This window comes from Sinohyriopsis cumingii, chromosome 15, assembly GCF_028554795.1.
Source record: "Sinohyriopsis cumingii isolate HCF-2022 chromosome 15, ASM2855479v2, whole genome shotgun sequence".
NCBI classification, from domain to species: Eukaryota; Metazoa; Mollusca; class Bivalvia; order Unionida; family Unionidae; genus Sinohyriopsis; species Sinohyriopsis cumingii.
Window position 1 is genome coordinate 135,762,438 of NC_142975.1, and position 27,835 is coordinate 135,790,272.

At 34.6% G+C, this 27,835-nt stretch overlaps 1 protein-coding gene across 2 annotated transcripts in view; it reads right to left on the reverse strand.

Moving 5' to 3' along the window:
* Window positions 1-965: 965 nt before the first annotated feature.
* LOC149782846 (retinoblastoma-like protein 1) overlaps window positions 966-27,835 on the reverse strand; it is a 170,252-nt gene continuing 143,382 nt past the window's right edge. For both annotated transcript variants that reach the window (XM_089934375.1, XM_089934374.1), the window contains 11 exons: window positions 25,900-25,998; window positions 25,083-25,191; window positions 23,341-23,600; window positions 20,330-20,500; window positions 16,414-16,593; window positions 12,493-12,564; window positions 11,185-11,308; window positions 10,163-10,305; window positions 7,899-7,958; window positions 3,106-3,279; window positions 966-2,868 (listed from right to left, as the gene is read on the reverse strand). In XM_089934375.1, the coding sequence (XP_089790501.1) occupies window positions 2,653-2,868; window positions 3,106-3,279; window positions 7,899-7,958; window positions 10,163-10,305; window positions 11,185-11,308; window positions 12,493-12,564; window positions 16,414-16,593; window positions 20,330-20,500; window positions 23,341-23,600; window positions 25,083-25,191; window positions 25,900-25,998 (1,608 nt within the window). In that variant the 3' untranslated portion in view covers window positions 966-2,652. The remainder of the gene's footprint in view (window positions 2,869-3,105; window positions 3,280-7,898; window positions 7,959-10,162; window positions 10,306-11,184; window positions 11,309-12,492; window positions 12,565-16,413; window positions 16,594-20,329; window positions 20,501-23,340; window positions 23,601-25,082; window positions 25,192-25,899; window positions 25,999-27,835) is intronic.

The following is a 27,835-nucleotide window of genomic DNA, read 5'->3' on the forward strand; positions in this document are numbered from 1 at the left end:
TGCTTCATTCTATAATATAAAATCTTTAACACTGAACTTTATCTACAATTAATTTTAACATACACCTTGGGTGTTGAAGGATGGACATACACATGGATGCCAAAATGATCGCCAGATCAAAATTCTGCCCAAGTGGACTAGAAAACAAGGCAATCTTTTCACAAACGAAAAAGATAAAGTATAAAAAGTGGAATTCACATATGACCTTTTTAATAATGTATTTCATACAATTCAACGATTAAAAAATTGCTTACAAAATAAACTTTTACAAAAGAGCTGGTTATATTTGGGGTGCCATTTTTATTCGACAAATGTTTTTGTCATAAAAAAAAAAAGAAGAGTTAACACCTGTTTCCTGAATCAATGCAAAACCCTGTACCTGCAGGAAAAAAAACAACCCCACCCCCCCCCCCCAAAAAACCAAGATGCCCATAAGGGAATGAGATCACTGACCTGATCAGTATCTGCATAATATCCATATGCAAGTTGAAAAGTGACATGTTTTGTTGAAAAGTGACATGTTTTGTTGAAAAGTGACAGGTTTTGTTCAGTTTTAATATTCTGAATTCCCAAGATGGCAGAAATTAATGTAGTTTTCAAGGCAATCCCTTAAAATCAAGGATTTTCCAAGGCCGTACAATACGAGTTTTTAAGAGTGGTCATGGAGAGGAAGTCATCTAAATGATTTTTTCATTTTTTTTGTTAACAGTGTCCATACCTGATAGCAAACTGGCATGATGGGAATAAACTCAAAAGCAGCCAATGCCACAATGCTCTGTATAAATTTTCTCAAATGCCTCGGGGATGTTTCTAAGAGTCACCATTTAAATTTGGTTATCTTTTCTTCATTTTTTGGTAACTTGATGGCAGGCTGTCATCATCTGTACCAATGTTGAAGGCCTCTATGTTCGGATGCTAAAAGATCTTGGCCAATACTGAGCCATTTTCAAGAAAATGTTTTAAGATGTACTATTTTGTATTTGACGGGAAATCTGCATTATTTCTATAAACTGAAAGGCATTAAGACAGTATGATCGGCAGTTTTTGAGAACAGCTTTTCTTTCTTAGTAATGGCTGCCATATTGAACGGTGGATTGGCATCATTTGTGTCCAATTTAAAGCCCTCCGTGCCACAATACCTATTGCCGATATTCTTTTGAATGTTTTTTTTATAAAAAAAAATACTAGTTTCGAGTTTTGCAGCCATATCTGAAATTGTTTGTATAATTTGGAATGCTCCCCATGCCAGGATGCATTCGTTCAAAATTTGATCTTGTTTGAGTAAACTTGCATTCAATGGCATTTCAGCAACAACAACAACAAAAAAGGGCTACATAGAGCCAATTAAAGTAAAGTTCCAAAAATATAACACTTGTTGACTATCTTTTAAGGTCTAATTACAAGGGTTCATGTTCATGAAGTTTAGCACTTTCATCTTTACAGCTTTGGGAACATTCCATTTAATTGACCCTATAGAGCCTGGACTGTGCTGACTTGTTGCTGAACACTTAACAAATTGTCAGATTGAGTTTAGCAGTTTCTGAGAACTCATTTAAAGGTTTATAGTTTAACAACACACCTGATGATAGGCATCTTTTGTACAAACTCATACTTCCTATGAAATCTGGTCAAATGTTGTACTTCCTATCAAACCTGGTCAAATGTTGCTGTGGGTTTTGTTTTGTTTTGGTTTGTTGAGACATTGTTGAAAAGTTTTCCTGTTGTTAGTAATGGAGGCCAGAGTATGCCCCATGTCCAATTCTGTTGTCAGTTTTCAACTAGTAATTAATCATAAATAACAGCTGAAATGGAGGACACATGCTGGACCATTCCTATACACATACTTTGCCTTTATGGATTAGGGAATCTGAGGGAGAAAAGAAACCAATCTGAATGTGATACGAACTTTTTACAATCAAGATTTTGTGTTGTACTATCATAAATCACATTATGGTTACACGTGACTAATGTAACATTTTAGTGCTCAACAACAAAAGTGGAATTGGAACTGAACAAATACAACAGGACTTTTTTCTTTTAAGTATAATCATACCATTTTTTTCTACAAAGTATATATTATTTCATTTTATTTGAAAAGTTATTTCATGAATCACAAATACCAATGTACTCGCAATTAACAACTCTAATTCAATACACGAAGTTACAAAACTGGGTATGGGGGAGATAAGGTCTATGTTCAAAAACCATTTGGGAGTTCATCAAGTCTCAATGGCATTAATTACTGTAAGAATCCTACTCAAATTAAGCCATTTAATCAAACACAGCCTGAATGTCATGTTCATTAATCAATTATTTTGCATTAGTCAAAATGCTCCATCTAATTTCAGACAATGACAATGCCCAGCTAGGGAGTAAAATGCCCTATTTATTCTAGAGCTCTCTACTTAAATAGACACAAATAATGCAATATTGTCAGAGAAATTCCGTAAATTAAAAAAAAAGAGTAGATACAGTAGTATCTGATAAACTGTCTGTGGATAAGTGAAAACTCTAAAAACTCGAGTCTTGAGACATTTTACATTTTAAAAGGTTCCAGTCCATCTCATGTAATGAAATGTTCCTGGGATCAAGCTGAAGGAATACAAATAGTCAAGTTGATAAACACTGTAGACCTTTCTCTCTTAGATAAAACTATGAGGCTGTGTTGGATCTACCAATCCCACTATTACTTTCATGCATCTGTCGTTCTGTGTTGACACTCTGCAACCTCTGCATGAAGAAAGGTTGGCTGACTTTCTTTGGAGGACTTTCTCCACTTTCTTCATCACGATCAATTTGCAGTAGGCGTTTACCAGCGAATCTGTTCTTATCACCCATGCGTATCATGTTGTTTATTGCACGTAAATTCTGAAAGGAGAAATAAAACTTGTGTTTAGGATAGCAATTCAAAACAGAAAAAAATGCCAATGGCTTTTCTTGAAACATGTGATTAAGGAATCTTTATACCATGTGGCAATACAACCAGTGATCACAAATACTGCTAGGTAACAGCTTCTGAAATACTTCTCCAAAGAAAAAGACATTATACCATAAATGATAACTCTGGTCTCATTAAATATGAGAAAGAGGAAGAGAATAGTGTACCTTTGCTGGACTTTTGTTGAAGCTGTAGGAAAGACCATTTTTCCCAAGGGGACTGTTAGGTATGGATCCTGAAGTCTTGTGCGGAGATATGAAAATGGAATACTTGCTGGACACGCGGCGTGGGGAAGTGTTGTGAGATCGAATTGGTGGTAGAGGTGACAACAGGGGTGCATCCTGCAAGAAATAATTAAAAGTGAGAACAATGATGTGGAAATTTAACCAAAAATGAGCTGCAGCAAATGAAACATGCATTGTATTAAAGGTATAATTATATAGTTGACAAAAAACCTTACTTTGCAAAGCTGAAGCAACATTCACTTTTTTATATAAAAAAATCCCTGTGAGACTTACATATAAAGGACAGTCCAAGGGCATGGCAAACTGTCCCCTTTAGACAAGTCATTTATATTCAGGTTCAGTACTACAGATGAGCTGTAAAGCTCATAGTTACGAGTAATCCAAGTCATGACATGCATAGCCTCTTTCCCATAACCAGTCATGAATGATCTTTGAAGCTTATATAAGTCACGTAGTTTAATTATTGGTTATTAGAGTCCAACGTCTTTCCCATAAATTTAAAATATAAGTTTATTTTCTTCTTGAACATAGTTTTCTCAACTTGTAGCAATTAGATTGGAAAGCATATTTATGAGCAAAGCATCATGTATGTGTTGTTTTTACATCAAATGTTAGAGAACAAATATCCAAATGAATCAATACCAAATAGTTAATAATTTCAAATGATGCAAAGTTTGTAGAAATAATTATCTGCATACAAATTCATTCAACTGGACATGGGTTTTACAACAAAAAAAGTTCTTGGTTTGTACAAGAAATGTTTTTTTATTGGAGCAAAATCACAGAAAGCAATGAATACCTGCAAGCAAATAATTATAATTTTCTAAAGAAATTCTGCTCTTTGATTACAACATTGCACATAGGCCACACATAATGTTATACTTTTTCTTAGGGTGTAAATAATAAATGACTGATTTTAATCCACAATGTGTATTATTTTATTAATTTCTGAACATTGTTGTATTGAAATTATACAATAAAGCACAAAAATAATAAAAATTGATGTATAATTTTCAAAAATTTCTGTAGTGGGGAAAAATAATATTAAAAAAAACCCCCAAAACAAACATGTGGCACCCACAGGTTACTTCCCTCAGTTTAATTTAAAGAGAGCAAGAGTAGTTACTTCCCTTGATGAGACTGACACTCTAGTGGCTTTAACTGATTCGGCCCCAATCCCGTCTGTAGGCGTGATGAGGCTGTACCCTATTTCCGAGCTCTGCAGCATCAAGGTCATTTAAGATATACCAACGTGGGTGGTATTACAAAAAAGCAGACAGATATAGCTCTAAAATGATACCATATGATCTTGAAGTCCTACTCAAAATTTTTTCACCCAAAATTCACTCGTGGCCAGAATGCGATTTTGTGGCTGGATTTTAGACCTTTTGGCCTCAGATCAAAGGCAGACCGGTCTGAATTGCACAAATAAAGGTGAACCACTGCAAAAACTATGATACGGTGGGCATTTGGAATAAAGAGTGGTCTCCATACAAAAATGATGGGTCTGTTAAGCAAAAAAAGGAAAAAGAAAAATAAAAGAACTCCAACTTTTACCCTTCTGCTCATGCGCAAGCAAAATAAACAATGGAAAATGATGTTTCTAATACAACTAGGCATTAGTCTCATGGAAAATCTGTTGAAAGTCGATGTATTCAGAAACAGCCCCCTAAATGTCTTTCCTACGTGCATTAAAGGCGAAAACGACAAAACCTGTAAGGCCGAATGAGTTAAACAATTTCCAGAATTATGTGATGTTTTTTAGCAGTACAATAGTAGCCCTCTTATTTAGGCACCCCTTCTTTACTGTAAGAGTGACCTAAAAGAAGGGAGGCCTTTCCCAAGGGGGAGTGTACAGGGCTGTGTTTTGGAAAATGAAGGAGAGCTGTGAACATTTCTCCTAGTAGTGTTGAAGAGAGTTGTTCATTCTTCTCAAATATTTATATCATTTATGGCAAATCACCACCGTTTATGGCACATAACGCCATTTATCAAAATGGCGGAACCTGTAAACATTAGTATTTCTTGTAAGGCAACTTAAATTAAATCTGGGACAAAAACGAGAAATTTGCTCAAAAATCATCTGGAAATCTTGGTTTTGAACAATAAAATTTTTAAGAATGATGGAGTGCTTTTCTGGAAGCAATTTAAGGAGAAGATGGTGTGCAAGAGTGATCACGCTCCTCAAAACACAAGCCATATTTTCAAGAAGGATATGTACGTGGATGAAGTAGAAAAGTTACACACAGCTTCAGAATGCTATAATCTTCATGTAACAGTAACATTAGTTATCAAAAGGTTCTTCTTGTCTCAAGAATAGACATTTCAAATCAACATTTATCGACAGTTCTTAATTCTTAAGTTGTGAAACATTTAACCAAATTTGTTTGGGTAATGTTCACAGCTAAACCATTCAAAAACCTTGTCATTTAAATCTTGGTACATGCATCAATTGGCATTCAGAATCCTTCTCTTTCTATTTACTCTGTTTTCCAACTGCTGCAGTATCTTCTTATCTGTTATGATCCTGTTAATCGCTTTATAAGTGAAATCGAATTTTAATGACTCACATTGTAATGGTTTTTACCTGTACTTAACTTTAAATTCATTAAATGTGTCATCAAATCTGCCTGACAAATGAGTTGAAACAAAGCTCAGTCAAGTTGTGGAAGGCAAATCATTCTGGAATATATACATGCCAACCCCTGATGAGGAAAAAGTGTAATCCAAGTGGACAAAAAGAGGAATCCAAGCAGAAAAAGAGGAATCCACAAATAACATGCTAAAAATTCAATAAACAATGATTTATTTGCCCCTCTTGTCTTTTAACATCCTTTACTGCTTCAAGTTTTCATATGTAGCACTTTTAGCTTTCGAAAGCAACCGATTTTCATGTTGCATTTTAAAACACTTTGTACCAGCTGAGATTATGAATGTTTTGCACACCAGTAGAACACAAAGTACTGGATTACTGAGCCTGGATATGAATCCACTCTTATTTTTGTTAACAGTACTGAACAATCTCTCACAGTCAGCATTAGAATGGTAAAGAACCAATATTCCTTTCATAACCTGACAAAGAAAAGGAAATTTATATCTTCCAGTGATTGTCTTTTAGCTGGGAAATAAGGTGCCACTGCACATCAACTCTATCTGCATTAAGTATATTGTCAGGTAGAATCCCAACTTCATACTTCAGGAATTCTCCTTCCAGATGATCCAAAGTAGACAAGGATGGTAATAAAAAAGGATATCTTGACAAAGAATCTAACACTTTTGAAGCTTTTTGACTCTCTCTCATTTACATCAGCAAATGAAACATTTAAAAGCACTTCATCTCCATAGGGGAATTTCTGGACTATGTAATCACAGGCTGTAGCATAATAATCTCTAACATTGTCATAAAACACCTTCACGGCTAGAGTAGAATTATGTGCTATGAATTCTCTTGCTTCTGCACCAATAGCAAGATCTTCATTATCTTTCTATTAAGAACTCGGCAAATAACACCTCTGCATTAATAACATTCATGTCCGCAATTTAGTTCTGGTGTACATAAGAAGCTACCTTAGTATTGGAGTTCTTGAGACGAGCTAATTCAGTGTGTTTCTTTGTTTTCAAGTTTCTCCACATAAAATTTACTGCCATGCCCGATATTAAAATAATTTCCGCACAGACTGCAACGAGCATGATGCTGCCCTAGAATACAGGGACTCGTATCGTTGCTTAAAACTGACCCGTCATACATGTACTATATAGTACATGTACGACAGGTCAATTTAAAGAAACGATGCGAGCCCCTGTGCCCGAGAATGGAACGCTGTATTATGCCATTCATCTTTGAAGGATTCGTTGGTTTTTTTTTCCTTTTTCTGATCCATCTGTGAAATTCTTTGAAAAAATATATGTGCTCTAACACAAACATCGACTAGAATACATCTGACGACTTTAAGCACCAAATGGTAAAATTATTTCCACATGGCCTACAACAGACGTCATGTGATGCTGCCCTCGTGTCCTCATCTTTGGAGGATTCCGTTATTTTATGTTTCGTTTATTTTTGGCCTTTTTCTAATCCATCTGTGAAATTATTTGAAAGGAGATATTTTTGTTCTCATACACGCATCGACTAAAATTATACTTTTTACCGCCAAATACCTATAGACTGGTTCTATACTAAATATAAATTATTAAAAAAAAGAATCTGCGAGTAAAGATTAAGTATTAGAAAACCAGTCTGTTCTCTCCCCACTAAGCCACACAGCTGCTATAAATAGAATTCAAGGTTGAAAGTTTGAAAGTAGAACCGTCATGTTTCTGGGTAATAGGATAGTTGCTATAAACAGAACATAATACTGTTAGGATAGTGCATGGACAAGCGTACTCTTATATTGTAGTTACATAGAAGCCATCTTTTCTAAAATACGGTCTGTGGGATTAATGGGATGTTAATAAAAACGAGAAAACAAACAATTGATTTTTTGGGAAGGTGGATATACCGAAAAAGTGTAATCCATACACATTTACGCGTAAGGCGTATTTTAGTGAGGAAAAAAAAGGGTAATGATTACGCCAAAAGCGTAATGGTTGGCATGCATGCTGATATTGTGGAATGCTGGAAATCAAATTATTCAGTATGCATTTAAAAATAATCTAATCATGGTTCTTAGAAAATTTACCAACACCATAGTTCTTGAATTTACAAGTATACTTACTCCTGAATGATTCTGCGAGGAAAACTTGAGGGCAAACTTCTTTAATTTGTTGATATAGACCTGAAGAAAAAAAAAGAACAGCTTTAACATTAATTAGGAATGTTACCTCTGGTGGTATGGCATTGTTTCATATAAATGGTGTATCATTGTCTCATGCTGTACACTACAAGCAATGGCACCCATTTCAGACAATGCAGCATGAAACGTCACAGTGATCCGAGTTTTACTGAAGGGTGTAGCATTTTTCACTATGCTGAACTTGTCGAAGAATTGTAATTGCAAAACCTAGCTCATGTGTCGACATGAGATGGACAGATCAGACATGCTTTTGGTTCTTTAAAAAACTAAACAGAAATTTTGATGGGGGGAGGGCTTCAACCAGATGGGTTGAGGGGCCCAAAGGCCTGCAACCAAAAATGTATTTCAGACTCTGAGAGCATATAAAACTGTTCCTGGTTGCCCTTATCATAATAGTTTTTAGTTCGTTTCAACAAAAAGCAAATCGTTTGAAAAATAAACTTTACTCAAGACTTTCACCATGTCCGTTGTCAGATCAACCTGTTCACTGATGTTAGTGCTCAAGTTATTTCATGTACATGTTAATGCTCATACAATAGTTCAGTTACAATAGCTTTTTAATTTCTGCAACAGATATTAAACGTAACTTTCTCTTTTCAGAATAAATCTCTATTTTGTTTCTTTCATGGTAAAAACTTTTATTTCTATACATCAACTACTTCAAAATACTAACAAACATTCACTCTTTCCCCCCCATGGACACAACCTGTTCTTGCTGATGTGTCAGTCTTGGTTTCTGGCAGCCTTAGCAAAGATTTCGATTGATTTCCTTATTGTAACCACTGGGCTCTGTATTCAATATTTTCTTTTCATTCTTATATTAAGCTTCTCCTTGTATTGTCTAATTGCAGGTTGCATATACCAACACATGATTGTATCTATACTTCAAGCTTAATGCTTATGAAAAAGTAGTTAAATTTTTGTAAAGGTGGTGAGAAAATATACAATAGGTCAACACAAAAACTTAGCAATGCCACTAAAGGATAAAAATATAGGACATGATGCATTTTTAAAAAATTGTATTGGGTATAATACTATCAGACACAAGTTCATGATTCTAGCAAGACCTGTGCCACGAGACATGAACACCAAGCAGAAAATTTAACCCGAATCAGTGAAGCATCTGTAATGAGGTATTAGTGCTCATCTAGATCAATGAGATCGTGAACAAAATGTAAAAATCGAACTCAAGCAAGTAAAATACGAAATGCCGGTCAGTGACCTATTACTACTGACATGGTCCTAACACAGATGCATACGACACAGTCTAATAATACTAGCATGAGAAGTAAAAATTACAAAACTGAAATAAATCTGCCGAGTATGAGATATTTGTCAGTGGCCAACTTTTGCAATGATGGTGATGTACTCACTATCATTGTCCCCATGGCAACTTTTATGATTCTAGGAAAAACCAAGATTGCAACCCACCCCCACCAACTCTTTTATAATAAGCTTAATGCAAAGACTTGATCAATGGCAATAAAATGTGAAATATAGGCCACAGTGAACCTTATTGTTTTAAAGATGTGGTATTAATAGAAATGCATATAGTCATTTAATTTGACAATTCTAGCAAAATCCTTATCTAACAGAGACAATTTAAACAAGAGAAGACCTTCTTTTATCAAACAAGGACATCATTAGGATTATCTAAAGATATAAAATAAAACTGGTCTCAGTATACAACAGGCATATCTCCCAGCAAAAGCTGCCAAACCTGCAACTTTCCACATGCCCAACATTTTTTTTGCATTTCTGAAAGACAGGTCAAACTGTGTAGAGACTTAAAAGGAAGTCATAGATGACCAACTTTTATGCACCATATAACACCTCTCTAGACAGGCACAGGCTGCATATTGGGTTTGAGTAAAGTGCAAGCAAGGATGGCTGATAGACTTAAACAAGTCTTAAAAAATTATCTCAAGAATGGAAGTAGATTTGTGTGACCCACTTTTGGCTCACAGCTATAACACTGAAAAAACGAGAGGTGGTTTCAAATGCATCAGTCTAGTGAAAAGTAGCTGACATGGTTTTTTGTTTGAAAGTGGTGTGGGGTCTAGCATGATGTATACAAGTAAAATATTCTGATGTACTTTTAGATTCCATTGTGTCCAAACTTTTCTTTTCAACTGAGCGGGAAGAGGAAGGAAAGACAGCAGACTAAAAATAAAGCATTTCCTTACCTGATTATAAAACTTAATTAGATCACCTCTTTCTTCCCCAAAATCAAAGGTGGAGCCAGTGCCCACCAACCTTGTGGGAGTTGGAGGGTGGCTGCTAGGATGTGGAATAGGAAGGGTACTGGATGAACGGATTGGTACAATCTCTGAAACAGAAATAAATCGCTTTGCAATGATCACATTAACAATTTACAAGAGGTTTGGGGGGGGGGGAGAAGAGAGACCACCTAACCTAAACTGTAATTACTCTCCGATCAGTCAAAAATAAACAAGGTCCAACAATACTCACCAGAATTATCACAACGTGCATCGTGCACGAGAAAATGTAAATGGGCTGAATATAATTATGATGTTGGGTAGAATATTTAACGGTATCCAGAGCAATGAACAGACTTCAATAATAGGCCTGCAATTCCAGAGAAAATATTTCAACTGTATTTGGGCCTCGAGTGGCCGAGTGGTCTAAAGCGCTCTCCGTTACAGATCACTGCCATCTCACCTCTGTCTGCGTGGGTTCCAGTCTCGGATTCAGCCTATGTGGGTATGTGAGAAAGCTTGCCAGTAGCTTCTTGTGGTTCGGTGGTTCTTTCCGGGGTTTTCCCGGGTTCTTCCTCCACCATTAATACTGGCTGCAATGTATAGCCTATCGTGTGCTGAAAAATGGTGTTAAACCCTAAAACAACAACATCTGTATTCGTTTTAATTTTTTTAACAAATTCTTGTCATCCACATGGGATCAATGTTGTCTTGAATAAATACAACTTCCTAAGCAAAAGAATCTGATTTTTTAAATTCAAAAACGTATTAGAAATTGTACACTTGCAAAACAAACAGAAGGCTTCCAGATTTTTTAAATAAATATTTTACGGTAGCAAAGAGACGAGCTGAAAATTTGATATAACTGTCATCATAAACTTGACCAACATTTGTTATCTAAAGCTCTGAATTAATTCACACTGTTGGTTGAAAAAGTTTTAAGTAAGGAATTAAAACCTAATCCATCTACCATAGCGTCGTCAACTTACTCTTTTCCTTTGTTTCCTCTTGGATCGTAACTGGTGATGAGGAACCACTTGTACCGTTCCTGCTGCCATCACTGCTCCCAGAAGTGTGACGTTTTCTCTGAGTTAGCAGTACACTGCGGTATACCTAGGTTGGGAAGGATATAAAATGAACAGGAAATGATTTCAACTTGTTATCTACATTACAAAAAAGTTTCCCCAAGATGTGGAACGGATACATCCAGGTTTTAAAAAAAATAAGCTCTGAAAAGATACATGAGGCACTGAAAAAAATGTGCACTTTCGATATAAAATACCAAGTACAAGGTGCAAAAAATAAAATATGACACATTTTTGAAAGTTGCATTAAAAATCCAAATCACACACATCTCTGAGTAACTCCATATCTTGTTCTGAAACAGTTAAATTGCTAAGAAAAAACTGAATGTTAATTTTATCTTGCATACATTAGAGGCACCAAAAAATGTTTCCAGTTAGCTGCCTGTTTTTCGTTGCTGATCCAATCCCACCCCCATAAATTAAAATAAATGTTTTAAAAAATATTAGAAGTCCACAAGTGATTTGTGCATCTAATTAGCTCACTACTTGAAATGTTTAGTTAATTATATGATCAGCCTTTGGAAGTGCAGTGAATTTGTAAAAAGGCACTCGGGGTGAACATGTTGTGCTAGAGAGCAAGATTATTCTTTTAAACTTTGATTCTGAAGATAGTTTTGTATATAATAAAAAGAAAATTTTCTTTTCCTACATTAATATGGGATATATTTCATCTTGTGGTACCAAAAACATTATATTTTTACTCGTGGCTTTGCCACTGATTAAAATATCTTGTTTTTGGTACCACATGATGAAATATATCTGATATTAATGTAGGAAATATCCTTTATATACTTATCATTATAATACATTTTTTAAAAAAAATATATAAAAAAAACAACCCTTAAAATTGATTTGTGCATCAAAGTGAGCTGATTTAAGACAGTATTTTGAAGTGCTTAGTACATTATATAATATACTAATCATTATAATATATAAATTATTTATTTTTTTTTAAAAATCCCATTTTAAAACCAGTGCAATAAAAGGTAAATGTTATTTTTGCCTTATCTATTTATTACTTGGCTTTATACATAAAAATTACTCTTCTGTTTCTATTTAAACAGAAGTCAGCAACAACTTTTCACGTGCTTTTGAGTTAATTTCTTAAAATAATATTCATGTTGCGATTTCCAAGGAAAATTGCTTGTACATTAAAATCACTGTGTAAGAACTGTTATCAAAGCAAAAACAATTGCAAATGATTTTACTTACATGACTTTGAGCCTGAGGTTGCATTCTATAGCATTTCATTATGTTCTGGAAACTCTGTGGCTTGTCACACACCTTGAAGAAACAGATTCAAGATAAACCAGTAAAGGAAGGCAATTACCTGAGTTATCTCCCTTGTTACATACAAACACCCCCAACATATCAAGCATATCAAATATAAGAATAATTGGGAGTTATTCTTGCAATACTAGATTTGACAGCAAGATCTATCAGATATGGCTTGAAAAGAATAGTTAGAATCACAATCATCATCTTGACTTTCCAACCACACAGAGCAATTGTTTGGTATAAAATTATCACTTATCTTGACCAATTCACACCTGATGCATGTTAATGAAAAACAACTGCTAGTAGCTGAAGGTTCCCAAAAATAAATTTCCATTAGGTAAAGACAAAAGGGAATTTTCACTGGAGTCATCAATAAATGGCCACAATACTTGCTGTAAATGGGTCTTAATACCAAAGAAAAGCAGTATCATGAAGAGTTTTATTTGTGACAATTTAGCTTTCAATCAATTCACCCTCCCCCTCCAAAACAATAGGCTTCAATCCATACTGTTCAATAAAAAAATTCTACCATAAAGGAGATCAGATGACAAGACTGCATAAAAGACAAAGCCATGCACTAAAAAAGAAACAGAAACATGGCAATACAACAATGATGGCTACACAACATGATGCAATAAAAGCTAGCTTGGCAAAACAAATGTGAGGTCCAAGTTCTTGGTCAAAAACTGGGGCCACAATGGAAGCTAGTAGTGAGTTATTGTTACTAACTAGGTGGTAACAATGCTACAGGTGAATCAGTGAATTACCTCTTTTAAGCTTCAGTTGATAAAGAAAGAAAATACCATGACTGAATTGTGAGGTTAACATTTCTTTAATTATGATAAGTATGTATTACTGTGTGCCTGGATAGTATTAACCAATTCGGTGTCGATACCATCTGTAGGCGTGATGAGGCTGTATGACATTTCCGACCTCTGCAGCATCAAGGTCATTTAAGATACACCAATGTGGGTGGTGTTACAAAAAAGCAGATAGATATAGTTCTACAATGATACCAAATAATCTGAAGTTCTAGATGCACTACAAAATATAGAGTGAAAAACCTCATTTTTTGGACCCGTTTTTTTTCCCCCACCCAAAATTTGCTCGTGGTCGGAATGCGATTTTGTGTTTGGATTTTAGACCTTTTGGCCTCAGATCTAAGGCAGACTGGTCTGAACTGCACACACACAGGTGATCCTTTGCACAAACTAGGATAAGGTGTGCATTTGGAATAAAGAGCGTCCTCCATACGAAAATGGTGGGTTCATTAAGCAACAACAACAAAAAAAAAAGAGAGAGAACTCCAACTTTTACCCTTCTGCTCATGTATAAGCAAAATCACCAACGGAAAATGATGTTTCTAATACTAGGCATTAGTCTCATGGAAAATCTGTTGAAATCTCCAATGCCTTTCTTACGCACATTTCAGGCGAAAAAGACAAAAACCTCTGGAGCTGAATGAGTTAATGACAGAAAAATAAAAGTACAATATTTACAAAATCATATGTCTAGACAAAACATTAAAAATTGTAACAAATCCCTCAACTAGTCAAAATTGCCAACAGAAACAACTTTCATTTGCTTTATGTTGTGTAATTAAAGTACTTTGATAGAAAACATATAATTGCTATTTATCCAGTATATGTGGATATTATATAAATCATGGTTTTTAAAGTATGTGCCAGAATGAACACAATTCAAACATTTACTCTTCCCTTATTTGAGTTCAGCTATGCAATAATGATAATTCACTTTAACACATTAACCCCTGGAGGATTTTGTCAGTTTTGCCTGAAAATCGAGTAGGAAACACATTTTGAAAGCTATTTCTGAATAGATCCGAAAACACCAAATCCCCGGTGATCTTTCAATAACATACTGCCTAGTTTTGTTAGAAACATCATTTTTCATTGGCTATTTGACTCGCGCATAAGCAAAAGTTCTTTTTTTTTTTTCCTTCTGCTAAACGGAGCCATTATTTTGGTATCAAGACCACTCTTTATTTCAAATGCCCATCTTGTCATATTTTTGCAGTTCATACCGGTTTGTCTTAGATATAAGACCAAAAAGTCTAAAATCTGGACACAAAATAGGATTCCAACCACAGGTGAATTTTGGGTAGAAAAAAGTTGGGTCCAAAAAATGAGGTTTTTTAAAATCTATTTTGTAGTGCAACTAGATATTCCAGATTATTTGGTATCATTGTAGAGTTACATCTCTCTACCTTTCTATAATACCACCCATGTTAGTGTATCATGGATGACCATGACGCTACAGAGCTCAGCAGCAGGCTACTACCACCTGCCCCGTTAAGTCGTTGCTTGGAGTTAATGTGTTAAAATACAGCTTATAAACTATTTCTCAAAAAGCTCCGATTTGAAATTTGAATAAAGAAATTAAAAAACTTTTTGACCATTTTACTTATGAAGGTTTCACATAAAAGTCACTGTACCTAATGTTCTTGACTTGAAGGTTACTGGCTGTACACATAAAGGACGTTTCTGTGCATTGGTGCAAAGAAGTTGTTGATTTTGAAAAAGATAGTTTTCTACAAAGAATTACTCTTCAAGCAAACTGTATATCTAATGTAAAGTTATAAATATAGCACAGAGAACATTGAAATTATTTAATCCCAAAACGAGTATGGACATTTGATTTCCACAATGGGAGTCTTATTTACAAAACCATCTGGTGAAAAAGTCAGAAAATTTTGGAAAATACAAGTCTGCAGGGCTGTACTGAATTCCCAAAGTCTGCCATATGCTCTGTACAGCAACTGCCCCATGTTCAGTATGTACAGACTTGAAACTTGTGAGAAAAGTAAATGATTTGGCTAAATTGTCACTATGTTCTGTCTGTTGCTTTCCATACTTGCATGAATGCTTCCTAGAAATGAATCGTTAAGTTAAAATCTCTTTAATTAAGCAGAGTATGTTTTATTGTAGAATTAAATGACAGAAAAATAACTAGTCAGAGAGTACATATGGAAAGAGTGATAGGTGAGCCAAAATATTTAAAATTTTAAAAATGAACTCATCCTATCTATCTATCTATCTATCTATCTATCTATATATATATATATATATATATATATATATATATATATATATATATATATATATATATATATGATTGCAAGTGTAATGTATACATCTATAACAAAAAATAAAGAATGATGGGAAAATAAATTCACTTGTTGTAAAATATTCATCAGGCATAACTCTGAAGTCTGATCGAAGTAAACATGACACGTACGCGCATTCAAAGAGTAAAAATGTTTTGAACCTTAAATATTTCACCTTATGGAGATAAAATTACACTTTCTTTAGAACTAGCCTCTTAGCCATGGTATAATGGTCAGTGCACTTTACCATGGTACCACATTAGGATAGTTAAAAAAAAAACTTTCAATGCGACCCATTTCTGAAGAATTTCTTACTTCACTTTCATTAACATCGTGTAATGCATGCCTAGAGATGCATTTTAACATACAACTCTCAACAAACTCATTTTTTAATCACAAAATTCTTGAAACCAAGATGAATACCTAAATATACTTCGGGATCAATATTTCTATCTGTATCAGCTGCCAGACTGGTATTGATGTCACCTCCTATAAATATTTAACTGCAGATATCTAACCACTATTCCTCATTTAAACCAATCTTGTCAAACATGGCATCTATCTGAATACAAGGACCCATACCTAATTTTGTTTCAAAACTTTGAAAATTCACAAGTGGAAGCAAATATCTGAGAAACTAATGGATGAATCTGACAGAATGAATGAACATGGGCAACACTAAAGGTATGATGGGGTACAAAAAAAAAGATCGTAGCTACTGCTCTTACCTTTGCCATGACGTAGATTGCACACATAATCATCTGGTCAATATGCCGGTCCATCATAAGGTCAACATGATGGACTAGAGTATGTTCCAGGCAAGTCCACATCCGGGTCTGCATCTCCTCGCTGTCAATATCCAGTCTGTCACACAAGTCTCGTAGTCTAACACTAGCTAGGTGATAGACCTGAAATAGTACATTTCTGGCATAAGTCAGAGGAACTGAAAATTGACAAGATTATTGTGACATTATAAAGCAAGTACTAACCATAATAAGAGTACCATGAATGGTACATTACATATTTGCTTCACAGATTAATGACCAAAGGGTATTAATGACATCATGGTATGCAACTGTTAATTAAACTTGCTCTGCAGAAACAAGGGCTCTCGACAATCATTTTTTTACACTAATTTCACGCGTTTTCTCAACAGAATATGGGACTGTGTATTTTCTGCCTAAAATAATAGTCAAAATGATCAGAGTTAAATTTGTGATGATTAAAGGCTGACACAGTGCAGTCCTGCTATAATGCAAATTTGGATATAATGTGGTCGTGGCTTGGCTCAAAATGATCCAAGTTAAATTTGCGATGATTAAAGGCTGATAGGTGCAAGTTAGTATTTCCATTTTGATGTGAAAGGATTTGACATTCCAGCAGTCTTATACCATGTTATACACTAATTATCTGAGACCAACAAAGCCTAGGATGTTTTATCTTTTACTCCAACATTTCCAACTATCAAATAGCTGGAAATAAAACATCTTGTTCCAATTTAAAGCAAAATATCATATCCATCATATTATTTAAAAATAACAATTATCTTGTGATGAAAGAAATAAAATATCTCTGCATAATCATTTTCTGTTGCAGCCCCCCCCCCCTTTGCAAAGAAAGAAAATATAAAACAGAACAGAAATTATGTAAAATTAAAACCAAAAACAAATGTTTGCCTGAAAATCTTATGATAATTCTTGGCCTTGCAAAGAAGTGCATAAACCGGATTCATGTTTCCCCCATTTATTTTAAAGAAAATATTTCCTGGTCTTTTCCAGGATGAAATCTATTTTTTTCAGGCTCACGTATGTGTATTAGAATCTTATTTTATAAAGAAAAATGTTAAAACTATTAACCAATTAATCAGCGTAAATAAAACCAAAATCATTATTCTAACAACCTCAACTCTACAAGACGAATTTATTAAAATCCATCACTTAAAAAAGACAAATACAAAACTGATTTAAATTCTGACAGAAGACCTTAAGAACTGTTGACTAATGTACCCCAAAAAAATTAATCTTATAATCTGGTAAACCAATCCCCAAATCTGTACTGATAATGTCAGGTATTTGTATTATTTTTTAAAATTTACTTAATATATAATACAAGGAACAACACTTCTATTTCTCCTGCGACTTATTTAAGAACTGACTCAAATATTTCAAGCTACATGAAACACTGCATAATAATTTAGCACCTATATTCAGAGATTCAACATTTTAGATGCATCAAATTTTGACTTATTAATCTGTAAGTAATGGCAGCCAGTTTTTTCTGTTACCTGCAAACTTTGCCATGATAGTGCTAGCTTAATATGCAGCTGAAATGTGCTAATTGGAACATTTCCCTCTCACTGGTCCACAGAAATGAGGTCATCAGCTGGTGCAGTATGTCATTTTGGTTGAACAATAAGTTGGTAGATTGCTACATATTTGGCAATGTTGGCACGAAATTCACAAAATGTTACGGTAACTTTTGACTACAATGTTCAACACCATATTCCCTGTACTAACTACCAAATAAGAACTTTAGATTTTAAATAACTTCAGATATCTAACAGAAACTGGTGATAAGCTGTTTCATTATCTCTTAAACCCCAAAAAATCTTGAATTGTAGACATGTTGGCTTGTCGTGATGTTAGACTGGTCCTCATACTTTCTACGCAAGAAAAGATATGGATATGGAGCTCTCTGTGAAGTAACAAGTCTACTAGATGAATCTAATCAATGGAGTGTTTGGATTGACCATACAAACATGTTTACAGCAGGCACACAAATGATCCATACTGCAACCTCTAAATATTCTAGTCAGAACTCAAATAATTAAATTATGACTCAACGTTTTTGTTTTTGTCATCAAGTGGTGGCAGAAAATTCCCAGGGTTTACCCTTGACTTTCCTAAGTATTTGCATAATTCATGGACGTTTCTCTTGGCTGAGAAAAATAAAATGTCTCCTGTGGCCAGAATATCTCACAAAATCCCATTCAGCCACCATGATGGCATATTAAAGACTCGCCAAACATGTGATTAATGGATTGTAAATGTAACTATATTTACAATATCTGAAATTTGTGGCAAATACAACTATTTTGTCAGACAAAACAAAAAATAACCTTTTGGAATTATTTTCTCATGAAAAAAGAAAGCAATTTAATTTGTAACTGGATTATTTGGGAATTTCCATACATTCCTTACCGATTTAAACTAAAATAAAACTGGTACTGTGAAAAAGTACCTTGGTAAACTGGTGTACCACCCACCTCTAACCAGCATGGTGGAAAATGAGGCACATCATGGGGACCATTACACTGACAAATGTTGCATCCTTTGAGAATTTCATGTATATTTAACATGGAAGCTTGGATCTCTGAGAAACCACTCGTCTTACTGCACATACTATGACAATGTAATCTAACCTGGAGACACCAAAATGTAAGGTTTCTTTCTTATTCAAACTGCAAAGAATTCACAAAATACAGTAAAGGAATTTCTAGAACATTCTGTGATGAACCCACATGTTCTCAAGTCACAATTACCTGTGATCTTTTGAATCCCAAATCAGTAGGCCATTTCTTACTCAAGTCCAAGCCTGCCACATACTTCAATCAAAGCACAGAGGTCTAAAACCAAGGCTGTTTTGCTCATAGCCATTTGTCTTCTTTCAGTCAATGACCTTGACATTTGACCACATATCTACAGAATCTGTAGAATTCTTTTACACCCAAAGTGCAAGGCATCCACAAACTGGCAGACTTACATAACTGAAAATTGAACTTTTGTGCAGAAACCATTTTTCTTTTCTTTTTTGGGAGTGGCGTGCACTGACCTTGACCACTGAACCCTAAATAAAAAATGTCATCAATACTCCAATTACAAACCATCCTCCAAGTTTAGTCAGGACTGTGATATAAAATTAAAGTCACTGTGGGGAGACCAATTTTCATCCACACCACTGAACCCAAACCAGCAGGCTTCTTCCTTACACCAAGTGCAAGCCATCCACAAAGTCTGGTAATGGTGGAAAGTGTAAAACTAGGGTACTGTGTGAAAATGAAAAAGACAGATATACAGAACGACATTATAACTATAAATCTTCTGCATTTTGGTAGCCACAAAAATGATTCTGAAACAAAATAAACTGCTTTATATAAAGCCATATTCATCACAAAGAAAATATTCCTGCTCATTAATTTTAAAGACCACAGTCAACACACCATCGCATAAACTCTTCTTGTCCGTGTCCAGTAAAGCTAAGAACAGGGGGACATACTGGGAGACTAGTCGTGCCATTGAGATTATGTCAAACATTGCACTGTGCTAAAATAAAAAGGGCAACAGCTCTAATAATATAAAACGTTTCACATATTTGAATTTAGATTAAACATCGTCAATGTACATTATGCTGACTGATGAAGAGTATTCTTTCATTCTGGTCAACTCATATTTAGCAATATTATCAACAGAGCATATTTTATGTTTAAGAGAAAAACGGGTCAGCTCCAAACGAGTTTTTAACCTACACATATCTTGTGCATTCGTGTACTGTAGAGGAGGCCTCCTGCAAACACATTTGTGTAATAACCGAGTTACCGTCTATAAATATAGCACCATTATTTTTGCATTTCAAACATTAACAAACCTTTCTGAAGAAAAGTGCCAGAGATCCTGTTTTCTTGGATTTACTTTGTACTGTTGCTCTGCCTCCGGCTGTTTGTGCTGAGGCTTGTATGATGTCTGTAGGAGTGGTCTGTGTGGTGGACTCTGTCGTACTGGCAGGGGGAACTACTGACCTCTGGACTGGGATTAAAAGCTGAAAATAAACAGCAGTTATGGCAATACAAACGGTATCCAATGACAACAACATGTAATGCTAAAGTGGACCAAGGACAATCTGTTCATTCCTCCATTGCCAACAACTCCACCAAAAAAGTTTTTATCTATGCCATGCATGTAGTCTGCGTCAAACTGCTGAACCAAGGTAAGAGTATTGCATTCCATTCAGCTTTGATCAGTGTACTCAGAAACCTCCCAAAGGGGATAATAAATACACATCCAGAATCCTTTTTTGTTCTCCCATGTTTGGTTCCTCCAGGGTTTTTTTGTCAACATAGATTCAAAATTTAATTTTTTAGGAAATATGTTTTATCATTTTTTTGACTGTACAAAATAAAGGTTACATAAAATAATTTTAAAAAAGGGGGTGGGGTGGGTTTAGGTAGAAACCAGAGCTGTGCACCCCCTCAAAATGCTTTTCAGTATTTTCAGGGATATTTTCATTATTTCATGTGAGCTTTCAGTATTCTTCACAAGTACACACCACTAGTAACACACAACATTACCAATGCATCTTTATTACATCTTGCAACCAAACTGTCGATACAAACAATGATCCATACAGCAAAAATGATGCAAAATATTTTATATTTAGAATATCTGAAACATATAACAGTTGAAAATAATTTATTAATGATCATCAGTGTTGCGCTTAGATGTTGAAGGTTACAGCAAAGCAGTGTCAAGTTCAGTGCTACATGTATGCTGGAATGAGGATCACTGACTTGTCTTATCCGTCTTATCCATTTCATAGTAGGCACTTTTCAACTTTTGTAGCTGTTCAACTAACAAGCAACAAGTCCAGTGTTTTGGTCCACTGATCTAATTACAATTGCGAACTTCTTGCTCCTATTATCATTACTGCCATCTGTCGAAAGTGTGAAGGCTGCAGTCTGCATCCTCTCAGACAAGCTCCTTTGTTATGCCTTTCCCAAAGTCTTCACAACGGCAGTTGCTTTCGTTCTGCCAAACCTCATATCTGAAACATAAATACAGAAATTGTAATTTGTACAATATACAAGTTAGTTCAGTAAAGGTGTTCACACTGTAACTATTCAAACAATGGTGCACTGATATGGTGAAACTGATTCTATTTTAGAATTTGTAAGTTTTAGCAAATTAGAATGACTAGCTGGGATTAAATTTAACAGGTGCCTGGTACCAGCTGTGTACATGTGCTTCACTTGGTAAAAATACATGCATAAAAGGTTTTAGATAACTGTAATCACTTGGATTTGTAAGTAAATGTCATAAAAATAAATAAACATGATATAAAATAAAATAAATATCTACATACCATCTATCTGGAAACAAGTCTGAATCCATCAGGAATCAGCTGCTGCTAATGGCAGATTGTAGTAAGTGATGAGTTCGCACATCATAACTTCAGCACAAGTCACACACAGGGAGTGTTTGCTGCAGTCGGTTTCTTATTATTTGAAAAGAATGCTGTAATTGGAGGAATTTGTCTAGCCTTGTTGATCACATTATGCTTCTCCGATTTTATGTGGCGAGAGATGTATTTCCTGCCACCAATCCTAACTGATATATCAGTTTCACACAGTTTGCAGAAGGCAAAACTATTGCAGAAATGAACAGCCAGGACTTGCTGTATGATGTGAGAAACTGCTGTACTCATCACTTCATGTCTTTGGCTTAAGTTAATTCTTCAGTCACTCTCTTTCCCATAGATAACATTTCAAATACATTTCCCGAATCCTTGATGTTTACACTACAGAAGCAAAGGCAAAGAAACTCAAAACATGCGCCATTGCAAAGCATTTTGCATACAACCCTTCTATTTAATACAGAGCTAACTATGGCGGGTTTCTATTGCTTTATTTTCGTACTTCTTTCGTTTCTTTTTTTCATACTTGCCAAATACAAATTATATGTATTTTACCTCGCACAAAATTGGATTTAGCTCTTGAAGTCTTATTTTTGTATTTGATATATTTCCTGTACTAAATACAGAAAAATACTGAGGGTGCACAGGTATGAAAAACTATGAACTTAAAATAAGCAGGAACTATGTACCAATTATCAAAGGACAAAAATAATTTGAATGGATTAAAGAAAAATTAAGTAGAAATTGCAGCAGACCGGTTTACCCTGACATGTGCATTCTATATAATTTGTTCAGGTTCTGGATAGTATTTCTTTTTTTCTTTTTGAGTGTTCAAAGGATTTTCCATTTTTAGTAACAGGGGCCATATTAGATGGAGAATCAGCTCCATGTGAATCAATCAGAATGTGCCCCATACCAGAATGCTCGCAAATTTGGTGAACTTTGTTGAGCAGTTCAAGAGAAATCATTTTTTTAAAAAAACAAAACAAATAATAAACAAAAGAGAATGAGAAGAAAGAAAAAGAAGAACTTGAAAGTTTTAGATGTTAGCCATATCTGATGTGGACTGAATCATTTACAGGAATTTGTAAAGCCTTAATGCCAGGTTGCTTTCTGTAAAATTTGTCAAATTCTCTTGCGAGTTTTTGACAACTTGTTCAAATCATAATATTTAATAACACTGGTCATATTTAAATAACCATCTTTTGTATCAATCTGAAAGCACTCAATACCAGAATGCTTTCCGTCAAATCTGGAATGTAGTTTTGAGCAGTTTCTGAAAATCATTAAAGTTTTAAAAAATATCTTTGTTTCTTATTGCCGTCGTATTTGATGTAGAGTGAATAGAACTGGTATTTTGCATCTTTACACAAAAAGATGCTGCTGATAAAATTGATACTCCGAACCATCAGTGCAAAATCTTCTGTGAGACGACATGGAAATTGCAACAGTAAACAGCTCTAACTAACCTGCCTCCCATCCTCCATAATAGCTTGGTGGTAGGTGATTATCTGAGTGGTAGGCATTGTACTTGCACTTGTGACTGGATTCTCTGATATGACAACTGTATCGGACACACCACTGTTCAACTGCTTTGCAAGAAGAGATTGTCCTGGTTTAATCCCACTGACTGCGGAGGGACCATCAAAAAGACGGCGTTTGGCACTTCCAGGGGATGGTGAGCTAAAACGATCTGCAACTGAGGGTCCCGTTGGGGATGATGATGGATCTATAAGCAGAAAACTATCAATATGATCCTATCTGCCAAACCCTGGTAAGTATAAGCATAATCAAGGTGTCATCTATCTATTACATGCCATTATTGCATCTATCTATTACATGCCATTATTGCACAAAGCTATGTAAAATATGCATTTAATTTTGCTACTAACCATGTCTTCATCTGGTTAAAATTCTCATCACAAAGGGACAAAATCCATGTGGATTAGTACCAAAACACAACCAAAAAACACACCGACAAATTATTTATATGCAACACTTTAGCTAATCAATCTCTTGTTGAAGTAGTGTAAACCTGAAAATTCTCTAATGAGCATGAACATGTGCTCAATCTGGTAGCTAATTTCATCACACTCATATTCTTCATTTTAAGTTTGCAAAGCACCATTAATTTGTCCTTTTTCTGATTTGATTTTAAAGAATAAAAGAATCGGTCTCCTGTAACACTTTTCAGTCATGATACCCACGAGTCACAACAACAATGCCTGTTTCACTAAACATTTTTTTTTTTTAAAACACAGACTGGTTCCCTACCTATATATACTATTAAAATAAAATAAATCCATGAAAGAGGTTTTCCAAATTATGAAACCCCTATATTTTCTTGGGAATGTGTCATACACAGCTACCATAAATAGAAAATATGGAAATGACAGATGTTTATGATCGATAAATGTACTCTCACACTATTCTTGCACAGCAGTCTTATCAAATTTATAGGACATATGGGACTATAGAGATTATAACATAAAGGACAAATGCAACTTTTTATTGCTTTATTTATAAGTGTAATCTGTATACAGGTAAGCATAAGACATAAGTAGAAACAAACAAGTGTAATGGTTGGCATGTAAGTGAATGTAACGGCATATCAGCACAATAATGGATATATGCTGATCAAAACTAATGTGCAAAAAATATGACTACCATGAACTGTACAAAAAATACTGGGAAGATAAAACTTTTCAAATAAACATAAAGAAGAAGTACAATTCATACAGTTCGAGTTGTTTCTCAGAGATATCCACAAGTTGGTTGTTGTTTTTTTAAAGGAATTTCTTTTTTTGGAAACTGAACTTTCTCCATAGATAATTATGTTTATCAATGCATAAAATGGTACAAACATACAACTCACAGATGCCCTACTAAAGTAAATGGCACTATTCCATCTGCTAACTAACCACCCACCCATTTTTTTTATCACACTGTATGTACTTTTTTAATCACAATTTTGGAAATTATTTAAATAACAAAAATTCCTAATTCATAAAGTAATCAGTTTAAATGTTTTGTATTTCTGAAGATAAATATTGGGGAAAATGTGTGGAGTAGCATGAACCAAGTGATTGTGAAGTAATACAAAGATAAATACAAAGGAAAAGATGGAAACATTCTGTAAAACGTACATAAAAGATAAATGTAAATAACTTAAAAATACTTTTAAAAATATGTTGCAAATAAATAAACCCACCTTTCCTGACAACACTAGGTCGCCCCTCCCCAGCTATCCTCTTCACTGCAGGATGTCGAATGGGAGAACCAGCCCCTGCTATTGGGTTGGTATGGTTTGGAAGAGTCACCTGTATTCAATGTAGAAAAGAGAAAATCAACACCAATACGGAGTTCTTTTACAACTTTATTATGTTTCCTACTGGTTTATAAAATGTACTATAAAAAGGCAGCATTTAGAGAATAAACAGTTTATTTTGAATAGAATTTGCCAAATGCTCATCATACAACTTTCCATCCAAATCCCAAGTCAATACAGGTACTGTACAAACTTTTCCTTTGCTTCTCAATTTTATTCCATTTCTTAGATACGAGTCAAAAGAGTTGTTCTTGTTCTAGGGTTTAACGCCATTTTTCAGCACAAGATAGGCTATGCATGGAAGCCAGTATAACTGGTGGAGGAAGAACCCTGGAGAACCCAGGGAAGAACCACTGACCCACGAGAAGCTACTGGCAGGCTGTCCCACGTACCCAATCTAGCCAAGTCTTGGACTCAAACCCACACAGACAGAGGTGAGATGGCAGTGATCCGGAACGGTGAACCCTTTAGACCACTTGGGACCCCAGTCAAAAGAGTAATTACAAAGAATCATCAACATAGTCAATATTTTAACCAGGATATGGCAAGTTAATTCTTTCAATATCGAGAGAATTATTGAGCAAGTGATATAAATAGCATCCAGGTTGACTGGATTTTGCAAGTATCAGATGATGAACTTTATCTGCTTTCACACAAGAATCTTAACTGTTCTACTGTAACATTTTACTTAGATTATTACCTCCTCTGAGGTTGGGATTTCTCCATTCTTCTCCTTAATAGCATCCCACAGAGGTGAATCACTTCTCCAGGCAAAGTTCTCCAGAATGCTCTCTTCAATCTAAAACAGAATGGTGAAAGAAAATGGATACACAAGATTTGAAATACATGATAATGATGTAATTCTTAAATCCCCATGGTATCAGAAACATAACCGTGATAAAATGTGAAGAATTAAAACTTGAAATACACAGTGTAATTATTTTCTCCTGGCAACTTTATTGGGTACAAACAACCCTTCTTCCAGAGCATGTAGCCATTTTTTGTCATAGATCAATATGCAAGGTCGTAGAAATTGGGGCACAAAGTTAATATAGATTCTCAATGAATTTTATAAAGATCAAGTATTTCAACCCAAAATACAAGCACCAAGTTAGGATCTGCATCCAGATTTGAGTCATCCTCACGTGATAAAAACAATTTCAGCCAAAATAGAACGAAATCATGGAATGTAAAAATATTAACCCTGGTAGTGCTGTGTTGTTTTGCTTGACTTTCAAACCCGTGCTGATTTGTTTCTAACTGCACCATCTGTGCATGCTGAATTGTTTCAGAACAATACAGACTTTTTGGTCCAAATTTATATAACAGATCAGGACTATTATTTAAAATCAGATAGCTGTGAAATTGTACAAAATGATGCATATATGCATGCAAATTGCAAACACTAAAAATGTCGGTGAAATTAAGGTGTATTCATGGCTGCCATAGCAACCAAATAGAGAAAATGGGTGGAAAAGTAACTTTTGACCAAATTTTTTGTGTGAATATAGTGTGTAGTTTTCCATCAAATATAGTTATTCTGAATGTGTACATGGAGAGTTAATTTGTTTCTACATATTACATACCCTCCATTCATTACCTTTAGGCCTATGCTACATAATTAAAACTTTACTTTCAAACATGTCTCTACACTTTAGTATGGGATAATATCTAGATGGTGCAATATTTATGTAGTTATTATTTACAAATTTTCTCCATATAAAACATAATTCTCTTCACTTATATAGTTCATTCATAAGGAACGAATACTAATCATAATGAAAATGATACATAATTATAAATTTACTTAGTGTTTGAAAGGTGACTGTTTAAAATAATACTGTTGGCAGAATCTTTTATCCAACTAAATACAGCATTCATTGCTCAAAGAACTCAATGTTATCAAGTTGTTTTAATTATGAAGGTAAAATAATTATCATAATCTAGATCAGTTATGTTGGACATGTTTTAGGGTGAAAAGAATACTGTTTATGCAACAAAATCAACAAAACGAAGAACTAGTTGACTTTTTTCATCACATCATGTAAATGAAACAAATGTAAATTTTTCTTTCAAAATAAAAAATACTGTTAAAAAAGTTAGGATTTCACACATGGAATTACTGACTTTTAGGGTAATTTCTAGACTGAGACTACATAAACATTTCTTTTTGCCAGCTTCATTACTAAATCTTATGTACATCACAACTTTCCTTTACTATCTATTAACATGCCGACTCTAAACTGATTTCTTTAATAGCTTTTATAATTAATGCATTCTTTAATGTATGACAGCATAGTTTTTGAATAACTTTACAACTCAAATTGTTTTAAATTCTCATTTTTAATACATCTTCTTATGTTCTTTACATTCTAGTGTTTGTATTTGAATGATTTAAATGCAGTACCATCAGATAGAGCAATATGATCACAGCCATTAGTTTGGGTCTTCTCACAACACAACAAAGTAGTGTACCAGTTTTCTGTTATATATGGTGATGAAACAGTCAAAAAATGCCATTGCTACCAAGTTAGCTCTTCAATCTTTACGGCCAAGTGAGGCAGAAATAAACAACAGTATGAACACTGAAATGGAGTTTGAAACACTGGGGAGCTATTGTGTACAGTACACATGTA